Source organism: Hevea brasiliensis, unplaced genomic scaffold (genome assembly GCF_030052815.1).
Source record: "Hevea brasiliensis isolate MT/VB/25A 57/8 unplaced genomic scaffold, ASM3005281v1 Scaf71, whole genome shotgun sequence".
NCBI classification, from domain to species: Eukaryota; Viridiplantae; Streptophyta; class Magnoliopsida; order Malpighiales; family Euphorbiaceae; genus Hevea; species Hevea brasiliensis.
Genome location: NW_026615262.1, coordinates 181,431 through 204,022, shown reverse-complemented (window position 1 = coordinate 204,022; position 22,592 = coordinate 181,431). Strand labels below are relative to the sequence as shown.

At 36.3% G+C, this 22,592-nt stretch overlaps 1 protein-coding gene across 2 annotated transcripts; it reads left to right on the top strand.

Moving 5' to 3' along the window:
* Positions 1 to 593: 593 nt before the first annotated feature.
* LOC131177719 (extra-large guanine nucleotide-binding protein 3-like) lies at positions 594 to 16,197 on the top strand. 2 transcript variants are annotated; one of them, XM_058142819.1, is made up of 6 exons: positions 594 to 703; positions 794 to 977; positions 2,078 to 2,228; positions 13,455 to 13,702; positions 14,911 to 15,083; positions 15,387 to 16,197. In XM_058142819.1, exons 1-6 carry the CDS (start codon positions 606 to 608, stop codon positions 15,979 to 15,981), a joined length of 1,449 nt encoding a protein of 482 aa, XP_057998802.1. In that variant the 5' UTR covers positions 594 to 605; the 3' UTR covers positions 15,982 to 16,197. The 2 variants fall into 2 exon arrangements, with proteins under 2 accessions (XP_057998802.1, XP_057998801.1); XM_058142818.1 differs by having other exon boundaries at positions 2,078 to 2,252.
* The last annotated feature ends 6,395 nt before the right edge of the window (positions 16,198 to 22,592 follow it).

The following is a 22,592-nucleotide window of genomic DNA, read 5'->3' as shown; positions in this document are numbered from 1 at the left end:
TTTTTCAAGGGTAAAAGTTAAAATTTGCACTTATTCTACTTGTCACTACTGCAATTGTGAAACTAGTTTTTTCAGCAATAAATTTTATCAAGACAATTGTGCCAACCACGTGTGATCAATTGATGAATACTTGTTAAGTTACTCATGGAGAGAGAGAGATGTATTGATAGCATTAATAATAATGTAATTCTTGATAGCTTATAGAGTAATAGACATTGTAGAGTCCAATTATAAGATATTAATATTTTATTTTTTTATATCTTTTAATAGTATTTTATTATTTATTTTTTATATGTTGACCCTAGGGAAAAAAAAAATCTAGATGCACCATTCGTCTTGGATCTTATGCACCAATTTTGTGCAACAATATTACTGTTCTTGTTACATAAATGATAGTTATGTGTTGCTTGAATCTTATTTTTTCAGTTGATTCTCCATACTACATGATTGTGTCAAGGTTACAAATGATAATATTAGTCCCTTGGCATGATATATGTGTTTTTGTTGCTCTTGTTTATAGCTAATGAGAACTAATAACCTAATTTCTCAATGTTTATAGCTAATGAGAACTAATAACCTAATTTCTCAATGTTTACAGCTAGCAAATGTCCAATGTCCGCGTGACACTCATTTTTGGGTCTATGATGATGGCCGTTACGAAGAGGAAGGCCAGAATAATATCAGGGGAAACATTTGGGAGAAGGTATGTAGTGAAAAACTCACTAAAAATTTAACAGAGCCTTTGTAAAATCATAGTTTCTTCGTGAAGTATTGTGGATTTGGTCTTTCCTAGACAGGCATCAACGCGGTTTGTTTGTGCACTTTTCTCTTTGCCCGTCCTTCATGGTCAACCACTTGGACAGAGAGATGAGGCTAGTAATTATACTACGGTTCCAAATTATCTAGAGCAGAAAAAAGTACAGAAACTTCTTCTGCTTGGCCTTGAAGGCTCTGGAACCAGCACTATCTTCAAGCAGGTATGGCTTTTATGTCTTGTTTTCTTCTTTTAACTTTTCTTAAAATTTTGTAATTCAATTATGGTTTTCTCTAACAGTGTAATGAAAGTAATGCTTACTTTTATACCCTAGTTATGTTTACCTGTATCATGTGGATGACCAAAGTGTTTTCCCCCCCTAAATCATTTTAAATCCTCCAGCGTTGATAGCCAGTGAACCATAACCCTAGTTATGCTCACGTGTATTATTCTGTAACAGTTGCAATGCTGAAAATTAGTTAAATATTATTTTCTAGCATTCGGAGTACATTGGGATGTATGAATATTCTTTCAATATTTAAGAGACAAAGTGTTTGGACCTACAAGATTTTCTATATTCTTCTGTTTAGAATTTGAATATGAGAGATATTATGCAAAAAAAAAAAGAAAAAGGGTAAATTGTGATTTTCATTGGCAATTGGCAGTGACTGGTGTTGACCAGGGATAATTGGTGATGGCTAGTAGGCTAATGGACATGCCTTTTGTTCCTTATAGGTTTTCCTCGTTTTATGAGTTTGAAAGTCCAAAAAATGACTTACTTTTTCCTTTGAGTAAGAACATTTTTCGTTGACTAATTAAGCACCCTAAATGCTAGCTAGATTTTCCAGGAAATTAACTTCTATGTAGCAAACAGAGCCCAAACCTTAGAAATTTATACATTTAACTCTGAACCTTTTAAGTTGCATCATATGTGTTGCTAATGTATGGTCTAGGTATACATAATTGAAATGCGCAAATGATATGCCTTACTTGTAGGCCATTATTGGGGAAGTCCAATATCCTAAGATTTTAAAAAATGGTCAAAACTAAAAAATGAAAAAAAAAAAAAAAAGAGAAAAAAGTGGTTGCATGACATTGTTCCAGGAGAAGTGTCATTACGACCAATTTTGGTGTGTATGTATATGTAATATTTGACCAACTTAAGTGGTAAAATGATTTAAATTAGAACTCAGCCTCAATTTGATAAGCTGCCATTGCATTCGTTTCCGGACATATCGTATTTCAGCAAATATTCTGTAGAAACTTGATATACTTTTGTAATTGTGTTGACCAATTTAACTTCCACTATGTATCATTCGACAGGCCAAATTTTTGTATGGAAACAAGTTTATTGCAGAGGAACTGCAGGATATCAAGTTGATGATCCAGAGTAATATGTATAGATATCTTAGCCTTTTGCTTGATGGACGGGAACGCTTTGAGGAGGAGGCATTGTATAGAATGAAGGAATTAGGTACCCAAGATGACTTTGAGACTGGTAATATTTTCATATTTTTTTTCCTGCATTAAATTCTTCGATGTGCTTTCCATTTAATGTGATCTATTGTTAGCTTTACTAAAAAATTGGTATAATGATAGTATACTGGTCTCTCCACTTGCTTGTTTAGTGTTTTTGAGTTGGATGCTGTTGTGACTCTGTTGTGTTCGCTGCTTGTCAGCCCATGTCTTAGCCTTTTCTCATTATTGTTGTCAACCAATCATGTATCATGCTTTTGTGTTGGTTCAATATTAATTAATAAATGAGCGCTGGGTATCTAAGCATGCACTGTTCAGTACTTTCCAACTACTATTTAGGATTCTAGGTTGGATTTTCCAACTGTTCTAAACATGATTTTGGAACTGTAAGTAATCTACTTACATTTTAATGATTTTTTTTTTGTTTATTTATTAATTAGAGGAATGCACTTTAATATTTTGCGTTTACATTTACTACAAGTCCAGATAGAGGACTAAGGTTTTGCATGATATTTAAATACTCTGAAGTCAATATTGGTTAGTAAATGTTCCTGTGCTGTTAATTTGGTCTCTGACATGACACCTAAATGGCCTTCATTTGTTTTAAGAAAACTCACCTCTCTTTATTTTCCGAACCAAGAAAAGGATTCCACCCTCGGTCCTTTCTCTTAAGTTGTGTTCATGATGATAATTTCCTCCTAAATAATTCAAAAGCCTCTCCTCAGAGTTCCCATTTTCCTCCAAGTAAACAAGTGTTATAGAAAGTCAATCACTATATTATTTCTCTGTATATTCTGTATTCTGTATTCCTATTTAGGATTTCTTATTTAGGATTTCTTCCTAATTAGTAGAACACAATTATAGGAATCAATTGTATATATATATCCATGTACAGATTAATTGAAATTAAGGAGAATAATCTCTTTCTACAACAAGAAAGCAAGAATGCTGGAATTCAGTCAATTGGTCAAAATGGCCTTTTTTTTTTTTTTTTTTTTTTTTGGGATAGCCCTGGTTAAACTTTCAATTTCTGCAAGTTACTCATGCTGGAAATCCCTTCAATAGAACCTTCATAGAAAACTGCAGTAAGATGCAGTTCATTAAAGGGATAAATAATGCTGAAGGTGCTTAAACTTTCAGTGAATTGCCATTTAAGTGTTGAAACTTCCTTTCAATGAAGTACTGACGTAGAACAAAGAGAAAAAACCAAGAAATCAAGGACCAATCCTTGAAAAGAGAACTAATTCTCTAAGATATTATTGATCTTATGAAATTGTCATAACAAAACTTGTCTAATAACAATAGAAACCCTAGGTCTTATTTATAGAATTAGGAGTCCCAATTACATTAAGATTTTAGAACTCTAATTCAATTCTAATTAGGAATACTAAATTAAACCAAAAGAAACTAGAAATAATAAAATTCTTAAATAATAGACTTAATAAGAATAAAATTCTTAAAGAATATAACTTTTAAATTTCCTAATTTTACATGGAATATAATTCCTAAATTAGGAATATTATCTTCCTATTCTGCATTATTCTCCCCTGGTTGGAAAAAAAACTCGTCCTCGAGTCTTGAAGTGTGAGAGAATCAGAAAATGTATTAGGAGAACAATCAACTCTTGATTCTTGTATGGTAGCAAGAAATTTGAAATCAAGCACTTCATGCTTTCCTTTGCATCTCTAAAAGGATCTAGACAAACAAAATCAAATGGATTAACAGTTGAAAGACTCTTCAAATCAATAAGAATAACTTGACTTTCTTCAATCTCCATTGAAGTTTCCATAAAGTGATCTTTGTTCTGCAAGTTTTACTCCTCAAGTTTTGGTTTTGCATTTTCATCAACTTCTTGCTTTAGAATAGGCTCTTTAACAGGTGTGTGTTCAATACTCAAATGAAGATTCTTCGATCTTAGGTTCTTTAGGTTGCTCATTTTCAATTTTATCTTCAACCTTAAGTTGCTTTTCAAATTCAAGTTTCTCTTGTTGTTGGCTTGCTTTTTCAAGACTTTTGCCATACTTTTTCAAGACTTTTTGCCTTCATATTTTCGTTACTTTTTACTATATTCAACTGTTCTCTCAATTGGAACAGATGTGTTTCTTTCCATGCTTCAAATTCTTCAAGTTATTTATCCTTAATTTATTGATGAGTCTGTTGATCATGATACTCATTTTTACATTTTTCAAGTGCTTTCTTCGTATATTGTAAGATTAGTTGAATGTCTCGGAACTCATCAAGTAAGTCACAAGGAGCATAGTTAGGACTTTCATTCAAATCAATCAAATAGCACACTTCATCAAGTTGTTCATAATAATTATCAATTTCATCTTGTATTCTTTGAATTGCATAACTCATCTTGTACTTTAGAATCATCAATATCATCTTGTAATCTTTTAGTCCACATTGTGATTTCAAATTAAGGAAGCATACCTCATTGAAGAAAATTAAAATTCAGCAATTTAGGAGTCATTTTCATCGGAGAAAAAAATCCAGCAGATTCCTTGACCTGATCCAACAGATTTTTACATCTATGAAGTTGGCCAATAGTTCCGACAGTAGAGATGGGCATATTAGCTATTGGAGAAGGGTTGGGGAGGGTCAAATGCTAGAGAAATTTAGGAAACTTGTAGGTCTAGATTCGGGTCAAGATTTGAAGTTGCAGGTGATATGAAAGGCACTGGAAGGGTCACCTGGATGTTGTCGGTGGATTGGTAGTGGCGGTGCCTGGGTTTGATGGCTGGATGGTGGTGCATGAGAGAAGGGAGATTGAGGTGGTTTGGTCATGTGAAACGTAGACATACGGAGGCTCCAATTAGACAAGTAGAGCACATTAGGGTAGAGGATAGAAAGAAAAGAAGGGGTAGACCTAAACTGACTTGGAGGAGAGTAGTACAACATGACCTAAAAGTATTACACATTTCTGAGGATTTAACTCAAAATCGTTTAGAGTGGAGAAAGAGAATCCATAGAACCGACCCTAAATTTTTGGGATAAAAGACTTAGTTGAGTTGAGTTAAAAAGGCAAAAAATTTTGGACAAAGAGTGGAGGAAAATTTTGAGGGCAAAGTGGAAGGATTGAAAGTTTGCAAAACCTTATGGAAATTTGAATTGAATTTAGGCTCTGATACCAAAATTGATGTAGGACAAAGAGAAAGAACCAAGAAATAAAATATCAATCCTTGAAAAGAGAACTAATTTTCTAAAATATTATTGACCTTGTGAAATTGTCGTAACAAAACTTGTCTAATAACAATAGAAACCTTAAGTCTTATTTATAGAATTAAGAATCCCAATCACATTAGGATTTTAGAACCATAATTCAATCCTAATTAGGAATATTAAATTAAACCAAAAGAAATTAGAAAATAATAAAATTCCTAAATAATAGACTTAATAAGAATAAAATTCATAAAGAATAAAACTCTTAAATTTGCTAATTTTATACGGAATATAATTCCTAAGTTGTATTAGGAATATCGTCTTCCTGTTCTGCATTAAGTACGTTAATGAAAAATTCTTCTAATAATTTGCATTGGGTTGTTTACCTTAATTGGAAAATTTATGTGAGCATCAAAGCTCCCTTTCCTTTGAGATTCATCTTATGTTAGTAAAAGTAATCTCAAATGGATAAGCATGGAAAAATGCTTGTACTAGAGATAAGTTCCTTGTAAACAACAGAATAGAGAGATTCACGGTAGAGTGAGTTTCTATACTCATTTAGATGGATTATCTTTTCTAACCTGCATGAATCTCAAGGCATATTTGGTACACTTTGGAAATGGATGTCTTGATCCTAGGAATCGTATTCTAATTTTATTTTTGAAACAACTAAATGGAATAAAATGTTAATTTTAAAATTATACATAAAATATGTCTTTTCTACGTAATTTCAAATTATTCAAGTATCAAAATATAATAAAATTCTTATTCTTTGTATATCAAACGAGAAAATGAAATTTTATCCCAAGGGTTTGATTCCATTCAAATTTTTTGAAATGAACCAAATGTGATGTTAGAGGAATGGAAGCCTTGATATTCACACTAACATTCCAGTGGGAGTAAATGGGCAAATGCACTTGACTAAGAATTTATTTATCCATTCTTCTGGAATTCTGTTCATGCATTTAGTTATCGAAAATGGGATCATTTAAATAGAAATTCACTAGAAGTTCAAGCTTTTGCCTCTTTTTCTTTTGTTTTTCGTTATGTCACTATGTACCCAAATATATGTAGAGATAAAAGAGAGAGGGGAGGGAGAGTTGGAGAGGGGTGGGTTTTGGTAGTCTACATGGTATTAGTAGTAACTGAGGAAGATACAAAAGCAAATTCATGTACTGTCAACCTTTGATTCCATAATTATGGAAGGTGCAAGAGGCAGTAAAGTGCAAAAGAAGTCTTAGAGTCTGGATGCAAGGCACAAAGGCGTGCTTTGGAGGGGTCAAGCAAAGAAAAAATAACTCAACTCAACTCAACTAAGCCTTTATCCCAAAAATTTGGGGTCGGCTATATGGATTCGCTTTTTCCACTCTGAACGATTTTGGGTTAAATCCTCAGAAATGTGTAATGCTTCTAAGTCATGTTGTACTACTCTCCTCCAAGTCAATTTAGGTCTACCCCTTTTTTTCTTTCTATCCTCTAACCTAATGTGCTCTACTTGTCTAACTGGAGCCTCCGTATGTCTACGCTTCACATGACCAAACCACCTTAATCTCTCTTCTCTCAACTTATCTTCAATTGGCACCACTCCTACCTTTTCTCTAATACTTTCATTACGGACTTTATCTAGTCTAGTATGGCCACTCATCCACCTTAACATTCTCATCTCTGCAACTCTTATCTTAGATGCATACGACTCTTTCAAAGGCCCAACACTCACTACCATATAACATAGCCGATTCGTATGGTCATGCGGTAAAATTTTCCTTTTAATTTATTGGGAATCTTACGATCACATAAAACTTCCGTAGCACGTCTCCACTTTAACCATCCGGCTTTAATCCTATGACTAACATCCTCCTCACATCCCCCATCTACTTGAAGGACTGAGCCTAGATATTTAAAGTGATTACTTTGGGACAGTACCACTCCATTCAAACTAACTCCTTCCCTATCACCGTTTGGCCTTCACCGAACTTGCAATGCATGTATTACTCTTCGTTCTACTTAACTTAAAACCCTTTGACTCTAGAGTACTTCTCCAAAGTTCTAGCTTTCTATTGACTCCTTCTCGTGTCTCATCTATCAGAACAATATCATCCGCAAACATCATGCACCAAGGAATACTCTCTTGTATATGTTTCGTCAGTTCATCTAAAACTAATGTAAAAAGGTAAGGGCTTATGGCTGATCCTTGGTGTAATCCAATTGAGATCGGAAAATCTCTTGTGTCCCCTCCCATGCACAATAGTAGTTGCTCCTTCATACATATCTTTCAATACTTGTATGTACCTAATAGATACCCTCTTTTGTTCTAACACATTCCATAAGACTTCTCTTGGAACACTATCATAAGCCTTCTCCAAATCAATAAAAACCATGTGTAGATCTTTCTTCACATCTTTATATTTCTCCATCAAGCTTCTAATGAGAAAGATCGCTTCCATAGTTGAGCAATGGGCATGAAACCAAATTAATTGAGAGAGATAGAAGTATCATGACGTAGTCGATGCTCCACAACTCTCTCCCACAACTTCATAGTATGGCTCATGAGTTTAATTCCCCTATAGTTTGAGCAACTCTGTATGTCTCCCTTATTTTTATTTTTAAAAATATGTACTAATATACTCTTCCTCCAGTCATCAGAAATTTTCTTTGTGTTTAGAATCTTATTAAATAATTTAGTTAACCATGCCACTCCCATATCTCCCAAATACTTCCACACTTCAATTGGTATTTCATCGGGTCCACAGGCTTTACCCACTTTCATTCTCTTAAGTGCTTCCTTTACTTCTAAAGATCTAATCCTTCTAGTATAATTTACATTCTTTTCTATTGTTCTATAATCTATATTCACGCTATTTCCATTTTGACTATTATTAAAGAGATCATTAAAATAATTTCTCCATCTTTCTTTAATGTCCTCATCTTTCACCAACACTTTTCCTTCTTTATCCTTAATGCACCTAACTTGATTGAGGTCTTGACATTTCCTTTCTCTACTCCTTGCTAATCTATAAATATCTTTCTCCCCTTCTTTAGTTCCAAGTTTCTCATATAACTTTTCAAAGGCTTGTGCTCTTGCTTGACTAACTGCCTTTTTTGCCTCTTTCTTTGCTATCTTGTATTGTTCATATGCCTCATTATTATCACATTTAGGTAATTTCTTATACCATTCCCTTTTTCTCTTCACTGCCTTTTGTACTTCCTCATTCCACCACCATCTCTCTTTTGAGGGTGGTCCATGTCCTTTAGACTCTCCAAGTACTTTTCTAGCTACTTCTCTAATCTTTGATGCCATCTGTATCCACATATCATTGGCCTCCATATCTAGCTTCCATACTTCGGACTCGAGAAGCTCATTTTTGAACTTCACTTGCTTTACTCCTTTGAACTCCCACCACTTTGTTCGAGCTACACTATTTCTTCTGACCTTACTTGAATTGTTCCTAAACTTGACATCCAAGACCACCAATCTTTGTTGACTTGTTAAAGCCTCTCCTGGAATGACCTTGCAATCCTTGCATAGAGCTCTATTTGTCTTCCTGGTTAAGAGGAAGTCGATTTGACTTCTATGTTGCCCACTTTTGAAAGTCACTAAATGTGACTCTTTTTATAAAGTAGGTATTTGCTAGTATTAGGTCGTATGCCATAGCAAAATCCAGGATGCTTTTTCCCTCCTCATTTCGACTGCCAAAACCAAAACCAAAACCTCCATGAACATTCTCATAACCTTGTCTATCACTTCCTACATGTCCATTCAAATCTCCACCAATGAAAACATTCTCTTCATTCGGTATGCTTTGCATTAAATCATCCATATCTTCCCAAAACCTTTGTTTACTCTCACTGTCTAGTCCTATTTGTGGGGCATAAGCACTAACTATATTTATTGTTTCTCCTTCTAGTACTAGCTTTACTAGTATAATTCTATCTCCTACTCTTTTCACAGCTACTACTGCGTCTTTCAATGTTCTGTCTATGATTATACCCACTCCGTTCTTGTTTCTCTCCTTTCCGGTAAACCACAGTTTGTACCCTGAATTACCCACTTCCTTACTTTTCTCTCCTACCCATTTAGTCTCCTGAATGCAAGCAATATTCACCCTTCTCCTTTCCAAGGTATCCACAAGCTCCATTAATTTTCCTGTAAGTGATCCAACATTCCAAGTACCAACCCTGATCCTCCTCCTATCCTGCTCCTTCCTAATTGGTCTCCTTCTATGATATCTTCTATTGTTTTCTATGTCTATCTTGTGTTCTGTTCCACTATTTGTTCTACTATCTGTCCTATGGACTAACTTCTTTACCCACACCCGTCCATGATGTGGGAACCCTTGCTCACTTAACACCACACCCGGGCGCCGGCATGGCGCGTCGCTTTCGGTGAACGCCCTACACCCTTGCATATTTATCACTACACCCGGGCTCCGATGTAGCGCGTCGTTAGTAGAGGACGCCCCAACGTTTATATCTTTTGAATCCATATCATAGGGTGTGACGAAATTTTTACGCTGGTTGTCACCTACCGCAACCCTCCTCCTTTATCCGGGCTTGGGACCGGCTAAGCGCAAACTACTTAGGCGGAGTTAGCAAAGAAAAAATACAATTTGAATAATTCAGAATTAAGAACTAATATGCATAACAAATCAAGATAATAATACCATTTAACCAAACTAATAAAATTTAACAGCATTCAAAGCAGCAATCTAAAGTTAACAAACTAACCACCAAGAAATAGAACTCAAAATGAACATGGACTTGACCATAAAGAGTAGAAATGAAGGTCAGATATTTTTCAATATTGTTGTTGATAAAAATGAGAAGTTAAAAAATTCAAGAAACAGAGCAATCAAGGGAAGGGGGGAGATAGAAACAGGGAGGACTGGAAACAAGGTAAGAGGAGAGAGATATAAGGTGCGTGGATGATGAAAGTGAAAGGATTGGCAACCATCAACTTCAAAAGTGGGGGTTTGATGGTAGATTGAGGAAATCTCATGTTTGGTGATGGTGGCCTCTATTTGTGGAAAAGCTCGCTTTTGGTAGAGGTTTTTGAGGTGTGCCTTTAGTCTGGAAGAAGGCATATACCTAAGTCATAAAATGGGTCCTTGCTGAAGGTGACCCCCTGACCATGGTAAAGCTGTTAGGGCCAGTGCCCTGTGCACTTTCGGCCTCAAGTACTTTAACAACTATGTTTGATACATTATTTCAAAGCTACAATCAGTATATTCACAATGAAGGCAAATTTGAAGGATTAGCAGGGTTGAAAAACAAATGGAGTTTGAATGTTTAGCTATGTTTATAGTTAGAATTAGAATCATTTTATTTCAGCTTGATTCTTGCCTCAAACCAATCTCACTAACTTATGAATTGAAATTGATATTAGTTGTCAAAGAATTGTGCAATTTGCAATTTGAATTATACAGATCAACTTGAATTTTAGGATTCTTGTGATTTGAATTAAAATATTAATGTAGGTGCTGTCTTCTTTTTCTCCATTCCACTTCTCTCTCTCTATCTCCCTCTCTCTCTCTCTCTCTCTCTCTCTTTTCCCTTGGTATTTCTAAAGATGACACGAGTCATGAACCCTGGTCATTTGTATATATGATAGGGGATAGAAATGTTATTTTCATAGGAAAGCTTTATAGGTAAAGTCATAGTTAAAAGTTGCGTGGGAGGTGGATCTAAGGAACAAGGTGCTTAGGGCATTGGCGGTATCCCTAGGAAAGGGGAAGGCAACCTGTAATTGGTGCATGCTTTGTGGCTTAAGTGTGTGCTTCTTATAAGCAGCCTAAGAAAGGCACACCTTCCAAAGCATCTTTGGTGAGTTTTTTCATCAATAAAAGCCACCACCATCAGAATCAAAACTTGCCATGCAGAAATTTGGTGTTGACCCACTAGAATGTTCTCAAAAATGATATTGGACCACCACCTTTGAGATTAGTAGCCGCTACTACTTTCATTTGACCTTGTTTTGGGTCCATATTCTCTTTTCTTTCTTCCCTTGGCAGCTTGGCTCCTTGTTTTTGGGTTGGGCGTTTCTTTTTTTCTTTTCCAAACAATAATCAAACTATTTCTCTAGGGTCCTTTTGCAGGTTTGTTAATATTGAAACAATTCTAAAAGTTGAGGTTAGAATTGACGAACTTAAAAAGATTGGATAAAATTGATAATTTTCCAAAAGGCTGAGTTTTTTCTTTTGGTCTTTTAGCTTTTATATGTATTGAAATAAGTTATGGATTCAAATATTTTTATTATCAAATTAGCATAAGAATTATATTTCATTTGTTTCATTTATTATCAAATATTGAATAAGAATGCTCACAGTGTCATAACTTTGAAGGCAAGTACTCAAACTTGGAAGAAGACACTTAGAATAGGTGTATTCTATGATTACTTGGTTTTATCATTACTGAGAATTATGGACCCAAGAGTGTAAATATCAAACCAGCAAGATACATGTTTAACTGGGCTTCTCATTACCAAAATGGCCTAAGCCTTTTTGATTTGGTTTGCCAACACTTTTATATCCTTTAATTTTCTTGTACCTTGCCAATGTGGGACTAGTTCCCACAAGTGATATTCCACCACTAATCTCAAGTGGCAACTTGGACATCCGGTTGACACTTGAAACCTGAAATTGAAATGCCGTGGCAACACTGGGAAATTAAAATGAAACTGAAATCGGGCCTTGACCTGCTCTGCTACCATGTTGAGAATTATGAATCCAAGAGTGTAAATATCGAACTGGCAAGCTACATGTTGAACTAGGCTCTCCATCACCAAAATGGCCTAAGCCTTTTTTGTTTGATTTGCCAATACTTATTTATCCTTTAATTTTCTTGTACATTGCCGATGTGAGACTTGTTCCCATAAGTAATATTCCAACAATTACAAAGTAAAATTATTTTGTTACGTAAATAAGATAATTTAGCAAAAATTGACAATTCATTCATTTGACAATTACAAAGTAAAATTATTTTGTTACGTAAATAAGATAATTTAGCAAAAATTGACAATTCATCTTACGAGATTTTTGTAAACTGATAGTTTTTTTTTTACGTAAAATAGTTAATTACAAAAAATTTATTAGATTAACGAAAAAAGTAAAGTTTCTTCATGTAAAAAAAAAACATATAATATTGATGAATATGGGGATCATTATTACTTTATCTATGAAGGGAGATGTAGAACTACAAAGAATGCTATGAGAAACGATTCTCAAGAACTTTTATTAAATTCTTAGTTGTCAATAATAACTGTGATAATATCTAATAAACCACCTAGATGACAGGAATTTATTGTATAATATTAATCCTACTACTGGGATTAGGAATCCCAAAATAAGAAAATATTAAGCCAATATTAACTAGTAAAATACTAAACCTAATAGAATTTTTAAATATTCCTAAATAATAATGGAATTCCTAAATTATAGAAGTCTAAACTTAATTTTACAATGAAAACTTAAGTCAACATAATTTCTAAATTGAATCTTCTTTGACTTCTGTTGTGATCTCTGTGTGTTTTGACCTATGTTTAGTAGCCATTATTATTATTTTGGTACTACTGTGTGTACACATGGCTTTTGTTGAGCTAATCTTTCTACTAGCAAATAGAAGCTGACTGTAGTATTTGAAGCTTGCAATTATGCTTGTGTGCTTCTGGTTTCTTTGTACTCCAGTGAACACATAACATATGATCAACCATATTCAGTGGTGATAGTCTTTGTATATTGATATTTTAGTATTCATTTTGGGTTTTTATGGTTAAATTATTACTGATAAATTGAAAACATCATAAAAGGGTGGAAACTTTAACAGATATGCTCCTCATGTCCTTCAAGCACCTTGTGCCTATAGTTTAGCTACCCTATTCACTTGATTGTATTATGACGACTATAGATTTGATAGGGCTGAGGTAGGGTCTTAGAGCAGAATATTCCATATCCTGAAGGAGGGGAGAAAATAATCATAGTGATGTTGGTAAGCCTTGTGCAATTGGTAAAAGGTGCTTATACTATTATAGTGGCTTCCACATGTAATGGTCATTTCAATTTTGCTTCAGGTGAAGAGCTCGATCCTAGTGAAACTAGTCAGTGTATCTATTCCATCAACCCAAGATTGAAGCATTTTTCTGATTGGCTGCTAGACATCATAGCTACAGGAGATTTGGATGCATTTTTCCCTGCTGCAACGCGTGAATATGCTCCATTGGTTGAAGAAGTGTGGAGGGATCCTGCAATACAGGCAACATATAGAAGAAAAGATGAGCTTCACTTTCTTCCAGATGTTGCGGAGTACTTCTTAAGTCGGGTATTTCACTGGAACACTAATTATCTCGTTCTGAAAAATTATGTTATTTACTTATATGAGCATCACATTTGCATTGTGTGTCAGGCCCTTATTTTAACAAGGCTTTGCGACCAAAAATGCCAGACTTTTTCATGGTTTTTCAATTATATCCAAATGATCAAAATTGAACAAAAATAAAATTTTGTTACGAATTATAATAAGCAATATTTTTCCTTTATCTTTCCTCTTCCATTCGCCCCATGTGCTTTTTCTTTCTGTTGTTCCTACCAAAGCCCTTCTCTCTCTCTCTCTCTCTCTCTCTCCTTGATCCCTTGTTTTTCAGTGAGCATTTCATTGGAAAGTCACAAAATAGAAAGAAAAACTGAAGCTTCTGCAATATCAGATTCCCCTCTAACACATGGTTGGCATCCTCATTCCACGACAAAATTTCAAAACATCTCCAGATACGCATAATTGAAGATGCCCAACTGTCATTGCCATACTCTAACTAAACCCGTTGAAATCCACATTCAAAATAGGCTTAAATCTAAAAGGAAGTTATTTGCCGCAATCAAAATGTGAACGACCACATACCGCCACCGCTTCTTACATCAGTTGGTAACACTAATGAGACTACCATACATGTGCCATCTGTGTGCCCAAATTCAATGCCATTACTTCAGTTCTTCAACTTTTTGATTTGTTGTCCTTCCATTGTTTTTAGCAAAATCGAAGTATAAGATTGTTGCAGGGAGCTTAAATGAATTTGAGGATAACTCCATGAATCTTGCCAGCATTGGGTTTGCAACAAAGGGAGGGCAGGAGCAGAGGGAGAGAAAAAAGACAATATAAAGAGGGGGAGGAGGGGAAGAGAAAAGAGATGGGAAAAATAATAATAATAATAATAATAATAATAATAATAATAATAATAATAATAATAATATGTTAACATTTATTTTTTAATTCAAGTTTGAAAAGTTGTGTTTTTGCAACTACTAATTTGAGCTAAAATCACCAAAATTAAAAGATTTGGGTGTAATTGGAAAAGCAAGAAAAGGTTTGGCTTTTCTTGGCCATTTGGGCTTTTAGAAAAAGCTTTTCTCTTCCAATTTTTGTATTTTACTATCTTCTATTGTCTTTTCCCCGATAGCTTCTGTGATTGTGTCTGAACCTAGAAATCTAGAAAATTCAATATATTGAATGGCTATATGATGCGGTCTTTCTTTCAGGCGGTTGAGGTCTCCAGCAATGAATATGAACCTTCTGAACGTGATATCATCTATGCAGAAGGGGTCACCAAAGGGAATGGTTTGGCTTTCATAGAATTTTCCCTTGATGATTGCAACCCAATGTCTGAAACATACACAGATAATATGGAAGCTCCACCCCCACCTCTTACAAAGTAATTCTTTTCTAGTTTTCTGTTTAATAACATGCAATAACAGCTCTAGCACAAAAAGATCCTGTTCAGTCACACATTTTGCACACCCTAGGAGAACCTTCTTTTGAGTTGGAAAGACTGGAAAACTGCTATGCACATGATTTCCCAGCAAATCAATAGCTAGAGCCTCTCTCTACTGCCCTCTTTTCTTTTTTCACACGCACTTGCACGCATAACCCTGTGGTATTTACCATCTGGTCTCAGAATTTAGTAATTATTTTCAGTAATGTTGGCCAATATTTGATTACTTGTTCTGCATTTCAGATACCAACTTATTAGGGTAAATGCAAAGGGGATGAATGAGGGTTGCAAATGGGTGGAAATGTTTGAAGATGTCCGTGTAGTAGTGTTCTGTGTTGCCCTCAGTGACTATGATCAGATGTGTCTTGCACCGGAGAGTGGTGGCAGTGGATCGCTACTTCAGAACAAGATGATGCAAAGCAAGGAGCTGTTTGAGGCTATGATCAGGCACCCTTGCTTCAAGGACACTCCTTTTGTCTTGATACTTAACAAATATGATCTCTTTGAAGAGAAGGTTAATCGGATACATCTAAGTTCTTGTGAGTGGTTCAATGATTTCAGTCCTGTGCGACCGCACCACAACAATCAGACACTTGCTCACCAGGCATACTACTATGTTGCAATGAAGTTCAAAGATCTCTATGCATCCCTCACAGGTTGTAAGCTTTTCGTGTGGCAAGCTAGGGCTAGAGACCGTGTGACCATTGACGAGGCATTTAAGTACATAAGGGAAGTTCTCAAGTGGGATGAGGAGAAAGATGATAATTACTATGGTGGAGCTGAGGACTCATTTTACAGTACTGACTTGAGCTCATCACCATTTGTTAGGCAAGAATGATGTGCTTTTGAATTCTTACTTTCATTTGATTTATATGTAAAGAAAAGTGCATAAAGAAAAAAAAAAAAAGAAAAGATATGATCAGCAATACTCTTAAGGTTACTTGTTTTTCATGTGTAACATCAACTCTAATGACAGTATTGGTGGGGCTGTTCCAAGTTGAATCTTGAATGCCTTCTGTACAGTGGTAAAGTAATGGGGTAAATTACTTTTTCACGGTATTGTGAAATGCTATAATTGTTACTTAGGTCCTTATCTTTTGAAAAATGGATAAGACATCCCTACATTTTGATTCCATCATATAATTTTGTTTCTTTGTTCTTTTTTTGTTAATTTAGTGGATGTCAAGCAATGAAAAGGTGACCATTGAGGGATTAAATTTTTAATCATGGTAAAAATTTAGGGAAAATTTATAATGATAAAATTTCTTTGTTAACGGTAAAAGTTGAGGAAATGTATATATATATATGTATATAACAAAAAGTATATAATGAAATCAAAATTAAAAGATATTTTCTGTTTTTTAAAATATAAGAATTTGTGTTAATTGTGGCATGGTACATCTGTACCGATCATTTTAGGAAGAACATTAACATTAACCCACTCCTCCCTAGTGTAGAGGGGGAGAATAAGAGATATTTAGATTGTATATGATTGTAGCTTTAGAGGAGCGAAATGGATATTTTAAAATGTAATTTTAGGGGGTGTGATAATTGAGACATATTGATGTCTTCTCCTATCAAGAGTGACTTTGTCCCTAATGCTCTTTAGGGAGGAGTGACTGGTTGGCCTTAAGTAGCAAACTGGCCTAGCTAGTCACTTTGCTTGCCGAGTCCCGTCGTGTAGTCCTTGTAGGTTTCCCCCCTGCCTACAAAGAATTCATTGTACTTATGTTATATGAATGAATGAAGTAGCCCTTTTCATGACATGCTTGTACCTTTCATGCTTTCCTCACAATGGGGACGACCACATACGTGGGATCCTTACGCTTCACACCTTTCTTGAATTGAAGAGTCGATATTAACTTCTTCTCAGAAATGGGACTGAAAGATGTTGGAATCGTGCAAGGTTTATCTCCCATTGCCAAAATGCAATCAGCGGCTGGGACTGGAATGGCTCGCGCCCTCTTGAGGAAATCCATCCCAATCACCACATCAAAGTCATCAAGAGGAGTTATTGTAAAATCCATTTTACCTCTCCAGGGTCCCATTTGACAGGATATTCTTTGAGCTACTCCCACTGTGTTTAGTGCCTCAGAATTCACGGCTTTTATCTTTCCTGCGTCCGCTTGTACTGTTAGCTTGAATCGGGAGACCATACTGTCCGCCACAAAATTATCAATGGCTCCTGTGTCCACTAAAACCCTTATTGCTTTCCCATTAATTAGCAAATCGACGTACATAAACTCCCTTTAGTGACGGGTTTTAGTTTCTGTTTCTCCAGGGCTCCAAGGATTTCGACCCCATTTGTTAGGGCGATTGTTAGCAACTGGAGTGGAGTTAAATTTTCTCTTTGGTGCAATAAGAGAGTAGTCATCAAGACTTTCAGCTGTGGCTAAGGCGGCATTGAGGTCTTTTACTCCCCTTCTTACTAGTTCATTCTTGGCCCATGGTTTTAAACCTTTTTGGAAGTGGAATAATCTATCAGTCTCAAACATGTCCTTAATGTCGAGCATGAGCATTGAAAAGTTTCTTACATACTCTTGGATGGAGCCCGTGTGCTGTAACTCGGCCAGCTTACAACATGCATTATAAACCTCATTTTCAGGGTAGAATTGGGCCTTCAGCTCCTTCTTGAAATTGTTCCAAGTACCAATGGAGCACTAGCCTGATATAGTTTCTTTCACCTTTGTTCTCCACCATAGTTTGGCATCATTGGCCAGATACATCGGTGCAATCTTCAATCTACATGCATCAGAATCATTTTTGGTGGCATCGAAATATAATTCCATGTCAAAGATGAAATTATCTACCTCCCTTGCATCACGAGCACCTCCAAAAGCTTTGGGCTCTGGGATTTTAGCCTTGCTCATCTCGAAAACTCCTCCATTAGGGTTGTTTGCAGCTTTCACTAGCAAGTTCACCTTTCCTTGCAGATCTTGTATTTCGCCTCGAAATGTTTTTACCATTTTTGTGACGTCCTCTTTCATGTCATTCACATTCCCTACTAGGGAATCATGAGTAATGGTGAGGGCTTTCAAGCTTTCTACACAATCCCCCACCTGAGAGGCCTCTGCCTCTAATGTGAGCACTCTATTCTCCATATCCCCTATTTGGGTAATACTCATTGGCAAGGAATTTTGGATGGCCTCAAACTCTATTGGCTCATCCTCGCCCCTAATTAATTTGACTATTTGCCTTCTAACACCTCAACGTGCTTATTTTGTTATTCAAGAGAGAGGCGGGCAACTTCCAGCTCCTTTGTCAATGACTCATATGTAGGGCAATTATCAATTAAAGTGAAAACATTGTCAACCCTTCTCTCAAGGGCATCGATGTGATTAGCCAAGTTCGTCATCCTTGATTCCACTCACGGATCAATTACAGCTCTGATACCAACTGTCATTGGCCCAGTTATAGCAGTCAATTGGGACCATGTGGCACTTGGCTTGAACTCTTCAAGGCAAGTCAACCAACAAGAATCTTACAACAATCTGTGAAAAATCAGGGACATGGTTAGCATCGAGCTAAGTAAGGCCAATTAAGGAGGCATCATAAGCATTTCATAAAAGCGAGATTTCACATAGCTAGCATCATAAGCATGAAAGGCACAAGCATGTCATTAAAAGGGCTACTTCATTCATTCATATAACATAAGTACAACGAATCCATTGTAGGTAGGGGGAAAACCTACAAAGAGTATAAGAGGAGACTTGGCAAGCAAAGTGACTAGCTAGGCCAGTTGCCCACCTAAGGCCAAGCAGTCACTCTCCCCTAAAGAGCTTTAGGGATAAAGTCACCCTTAGTAGGAGAAGACATCCCTATGTCTCAGTTGTCACACCCCCTAAAATTACATAAATAAAATAAATTACAAAATGTCCCTTTCGCCCATAAAAAGTTACAATCATATACAATCTAAATACCCCATATTCTCCCCCCTTTACATTTTTATTGCTGATCTCTTTGACTAGTTGATTTAAGCCAAATTCTTCACCAAGCTCGATCTCCGCTTTGGTTATCATTAAGTCTGCATCAAGGCAGGGGATGAACCCAAAACCACATGTGTAACTTGTTATGGTGCTTTTGATTTTTAGTTATGCCTTTTGGACTAACAAATGCTCCAGCTACCTTTTGTACCTTGATGAACTAGGTATTCCATGATTATCTTGACAAGTTTGTGGTGGTCTACCTTGATGATATTTTGGTGTACAGTTCTACTTTGGAGGAACATAAGGAGCATCTCCGTCTTGTTTTTGAGAAGCTGAGGGAGAATAAACTCCTTTTGAAGAAGGAAAAATGTGCCTTTGGCCAAACTCGAATCAAGTTCTTGGGCCATATAATTGAACAAGGAAGAATTCATATGGATTAGACCAAGGTGAAAGCTATACAAGAATGGGCGGCACCCAAAAGTGTGACCGAGCTTAGATCCTTATTGGGATTGGCAAACTACTATCGGCGGTTTATTCAAGGCTACTCTCAAAAGATTTTCCCCCTGACAGAGTTGCTAAAGAAAGGGAGTAAATGGCAGTGGACCGAGGAGTGCCAAGTAGCATTTGCGAATTTGAAGAAAGCCATGACAGTAGAACCAGTCCTAGCCCTCCCAGACATGACGAAACCATTTGAAGTGCAAACTGATGCATCTGACTTTGCACTGGGAGGGGTCTTAATGCAAGAAAGTCATCCAATTGCTTTTGAAAGCTGAAAACTGAAAAATGCCAAGATTAGATATACAACCCAAGAAAAGGAGCTATTAGCGGTGGTGCATTATCTTCGAGCTTGGAAACACTATTTGCTAGGGTCCAAGTTTGTGGTCAAAACAGATAACACAGCAGTGAGTCACTTCTTTTCACAACCCAAGCTAACCCCTAAACAAGCCAGGTGGCAGGAATGTTTGGTAGAGTTTGATTTCCACTTTGAATAAAAGTCGGGGACTTTGAACAAAGTTGCAGATGCATTAAGTAGGAAGTCGAGTGGGGAGATTCTTCAGCAATTGGCACAGTTGTCAAGTGGCAAAGTGGCTACCACATTACGGGAGCAAATTTGAGATAACTTAAAGAATGACCCCCAAGCAATGGCTCTAATGCAATTAGTGGAGGAAGGGAAGACCAGACAATTTCGGTTGGAAGATGGTATCTTAATGACCCGAAGGAATTGAGTTATGTTCTGAAAACAGGCAACTTGAGAAAATTACTACTGCATGAATGCCATGAAACTTTGTGGGCAGGACATCTGAGCTGGCAACGCACTTTAGCATTATTAAAGTAGGGCTATTATTTGCCTCAGTTAGAAGAAGATGTAAGGGAATATACGAAGACTTGTTTGGTGTGCCAGCAAGATATGGTAGATCAGGAGAAACCCGTGGGATTACTTCAACCATTACCACTTCTGAGCCAACCCTGGGAGAGTGTTTCCTTAGAGTTCATTGCGGGTTTGCCACGAGTGGGGGATTATGACCATATCTTCGTTGTGATAGACAGATTCTCCAAAAATGGGACCTTCATACCAATGTCAAAATATTGCTTTGCCGAAGACATCGTGCGGGCCTTTTTCAAACGCGTGGTGAAATATTGGAGAGTCCCAAAGAGTATTATCAGTGATAGAAATGGCCGGTTTGTGGGCTCATTTTGGTCAGAGCTCTTTCGTCTCTTGGGTTCGAGATTGGATGTCTCAACCAGCTTTCATCCTCAAACAGATGGCCAGACAGAAAGATTTAATGGGTTACTGGAAGACACTTTGTGAATGCCAGTCAGAAGAACTGGGCCTCCTTACTTGATGTAGCACAATTCTGTTTCAATTCCTTAAAGAGCTCTGCTACTAACAAAAGTCCTTTTTAGATTGTTACAGGACAACAGCCATTGGCACCTCACACGTTAGATGGTCCTTACAAGGGTCCGTAATCCCAAGGCTTATCAATTCACAATGGAGTGGAAACGAAATGCAGAACTTGCAAGGGTTCAATTGGAGAAAGAATCCAAACACATGAAGAAATGGGCAGATGAAAATCGAAGGCCACAAGAGTTCGCAGTGGGAGACCTAATGATGGTGAAGCTACTATGTAACACCCCTTACTCAGTCTACAGTGTAGCCGAGCAAGACGTGTCACATCCAGCGCCGGAACACTTTCTCTTATTTTTTTTATATTTCTTGGTAATTATATTCCATTTTGTTATTTTAAATTCAATAGTTCAAACAGAGAAACTGACGGAGTTTTCCCTAATTTATTAACATTTTTTATGAATGACCACCTGTTTTAAAACAATTTTGTATATATTCTTATTTTTACATTCAAATCAAAAATTCATTTCCATCATCATTTCACCAATGATCTCAAATTTCAAATTATCAATCGTTTTCACTCATATGGCAGTTCATATATGAAATTTCAAACTTCATTAATTTATAATAATGTACAAATTAATGCAACTTTTTAATATACATTACATGCTTAATTGTTGTGAAAAATCAATTACTATATTATTTCTCTGTATATTCTGTATTCTGTATTCCTATTTAGGATTTCTTATTTAGGATTTCTTCCTAATTAGTAGAACACAATTATAGGAATCTTTTGTATATATATACCCATGTACAGATTAATTGAAATTAAGGAGAATCATCTCTTTCTACATGGTATCAGAGCAGGTCATCTATCTAGGGTGGTTATTTGTTCTCACCACCCAGCTCAGGAGAGACCTTGGCCGTCAACCGGCCGTTTCGACTCCGATCAACATCGTTGGTGTCGCCTCAACCCCCTTATTCCACTACTGTGTGCTGTTGCCTGATCCAGTACACCATTAAAGGACTTCTGAGGTTTGGCTCTCAGATCCTATTTTGATATTTGCTTGATTTATGATTTTGGGTTATTTTGCTGCTGTAAGAATTTTGGATAGCATTTCGGTTAGTTTTCTTTGTCTCAACAAATGGCAGACAATAAGAATGTTATTTCTGATGTGATTCTGGTGATGACTAAGATCACGGAACACAAACTTAATGGTTCGAATTATCTAGAGTGGAGTAAGACTGTTAGGGTCTATTTGCGTAGCATTGATAAGGATGATCACCTTTCTAAAGGCCCACCTACTAATGATACACGATAAACTTGGCTAAGGGAGGATGCTCGGTTGTTTTTGCAGCTTCGGAACTCGATTCACAGTGAGGTAATTAGTTTAATTAATCACTGTGAATTTGTTAAGGAATTGATGGATTACTTAGATTTTCTGTATTGTGGTAAAGAAAATATCTCCTGTATTTATGTTGTTTGTAAGGCATTCTACCGTGCTGAGAAAGAGGATAAGTCTTTAATGGCTTATTTTATGGATTTTAAACGGGTATATGAGGAACTTAATGTATTGTCGCCTTTTAGTCTCGATGTGAAAGTTCAAGAGCCCAACAGAGCAATCGGTCATTATAAGTTTTCTTGCAGGCCTTCCTTCAGAGTATGAGACTGCTAAA